We start from the raw sequence: 2,011 nt of genomic DNA, 5'->3' as shown, positions 1-2,011 counted from the left end.
AGCATTCATCCGCAGACCGCAGGTCGGTGCCGTCGCGATGACAACCACCGCGATACCGTCGGGGCCGCGGCTAATGGGACATAATTCTTCGCACACCTCGCAGCCAACCGCAGTGTCAAGTGCCGAGCAATGTACGGAGCATGTCAAGGATCGGCAGCACTGCGTGCTGTGTAATAACCGGGACGTTTTGGTGGTCCCTCTAATGGGCCCTAATGATGGGCTCAGTCGAGGAGACAAATTTGAGAGTCCCGAAAATTTTGCATCATCGATCGATCGGGTTGGGTTAATGACCCCCACTCGCATCGATCGGTGGGAATGATGCTTCCATTTTCTGGAAGCCCCCGGTTAGCGTCAGTTATCAATTAGTCCTGCCGAGGTCCCCGACGTACCTGAGGAGCCAACCCGACCACAGTGTCTTCGATCCGTCACTGTCACCGCGGCCGTTTGATGAATGATGGCCTCCGGTATGTGTGTCCTGCAGCATCCAGTAAGTAAGGCGGACTGCCGTGGGAAACGCCGCCCTTGCGGTCGGTCGGACAACGTCACAGGTGGCGACACTGGCCACCGATTACACCGGGCCCGGGCGAGGTAATCGAGTGGAATAAATCATACGGTAGCCGTGGTGTGCGCGGTGCAGCTACAATGTTTCCGAAGGCTGGCGAGCGGTCCAGTTCTACACCTGACTCGGGACCGCCCCGGCTAATGATTGACTGGGAGCCGCAGTGCATCAATCAATGACACACGATCGGAGGACTTTCGTCGGACGGCCGCGCCGCTAATGGATTCGACGTTCGCCGATCATTGCCGATCGGCTCGGCGAGGCCGGCGCATTACTCATTACTCGCTCCGGGGCGCATGCCAATCTGGAGGCCATTCCTTTTTTGCTCGACGATACGAGTGTGCAGCGCAGTCGAAGAGTATTCATTACGGACCTGGGGACCGGACACTTTGGCGACATAATTATCGCCATCGCCGATCCGGGTCCGGGAAAGGCCGGGAATCTTGACCACGGCACGACGAAGGACGACGAAGGATCTCGCGAGGCTCTCGAGAGAACGCGCGTCCCGAGCCCCGCACTGGCTAGAAGGTACGGGCGAAGGAGAATCGCAATGATCGGGCCACAAAAAATCCAGAGAACCAGAGAGAATCAGCGAAAAAAGGGCAGAAAAAGTGACGTACGGAATAATTATCATTACCGCGAGGACTGGAGAGTAGAAAGCAACGAACCTCCGGAGGAAGGGTGGCCAGTCCGGAGCGGGGCCGGTCGGGGCCCATAAATCAAAATGCAGGTGGTTTTTGTGTGGCCCGCCGGTACGCCAATGTTTCGATTTTGTTTCGTTCGGTTTCGCGCGAAACTTTATATCAAATTTCAACCCGCGGCCCGGCCCGGTCCGTCTTTCGCGCCAAGCCAATGTCGTGGCCAGGGTTTGGGGTGTCTCCGGGGATCGTTTTGTCTTCGGCCCCGTCCGTTTTTTGGCGCTGGTTCCCATCTTTTGCGTTGCATGAAATCCATCCTTTCCTTTCCCGGAGGCGATTGCCGTTTTTATAGTCGCCCGCTTGACACGCAATCGCAACACGCTCTTTTTTGGGGTCCCACTTGTGTCTGTGTGCCTGTGTGTGTGTGTGTGTTGGTTAGAATGGGTTTTTGTTTGGTGGTCCCAAAATAACGATCCTGTCCGTCGGCCAACGTAATGTATCGGCTGCATTCTTTTGCAATTAGCATCACAAAACGACGGCACAGGCCGTGGCCGCTTACGGAAGGCTTCCGAAAGGGGGTCTCTCGAAAGCACCTGACACTCTGGGCGTGAGGTGTCCGAGGGGGGGGGGGGGGACCCAAAACAGGCGAAGATCGAGGCCGGAGCGTTCGCTCAAAAGATGCCGATCTCGGGATGTCGGTTCTCAGTCACCTCAGAATGTCACTTACCGGGCCCGGTCGCCGCGCCGTCAAGGCGAACAGGAAGACCATCCATCTCGCCGGACGGACCGCGTTTCCTGTGCCGCGCACCAAAGC

The 2,011-nt window shown here is 57.2% G+C and overlaps 1 protein-coding gene across 1 annotated transcript in view; it reads left to right on the top strand.

The window, feature by feature from the left end:
• The first annotated feature begins 466 nt into the window (after window positions 1–466).
• The window catches only part of LOC128271186 (armadillo repeat-containing protein gudu), a 3,931-nt gene continuing 2,386 nt past the window's right edge, over window positions 467–2,011 (top strand). Inside the window, exon 1 of the mRNA XM_053008629.1 lies at window positions 467–487. Within this exon, the coding sequence (XP_052864589.1) occupies window positions 467–487 (21 nt within the window). The remainder of the gene's footprint in view (window positions 488–2,011) is intronic.

Source organism: Anopheles cruzii, chromosome 3, assembly GCF_943734635.1.
Source record: "Anopheles cruzii chromosome 3, idAnoCruzAS_RS32_06, whole genome shotgun sequence".
NCBI lineage: Eukaryota > Metazoa > Arthropoda > Insecta > Diptera > Culicidae > Anopheles > Anopheles cruzii.
Note: the sequence above shows the minus strand (reverse complement) of the source record. Positions and strands in the feature narration are given on the sequence as shown.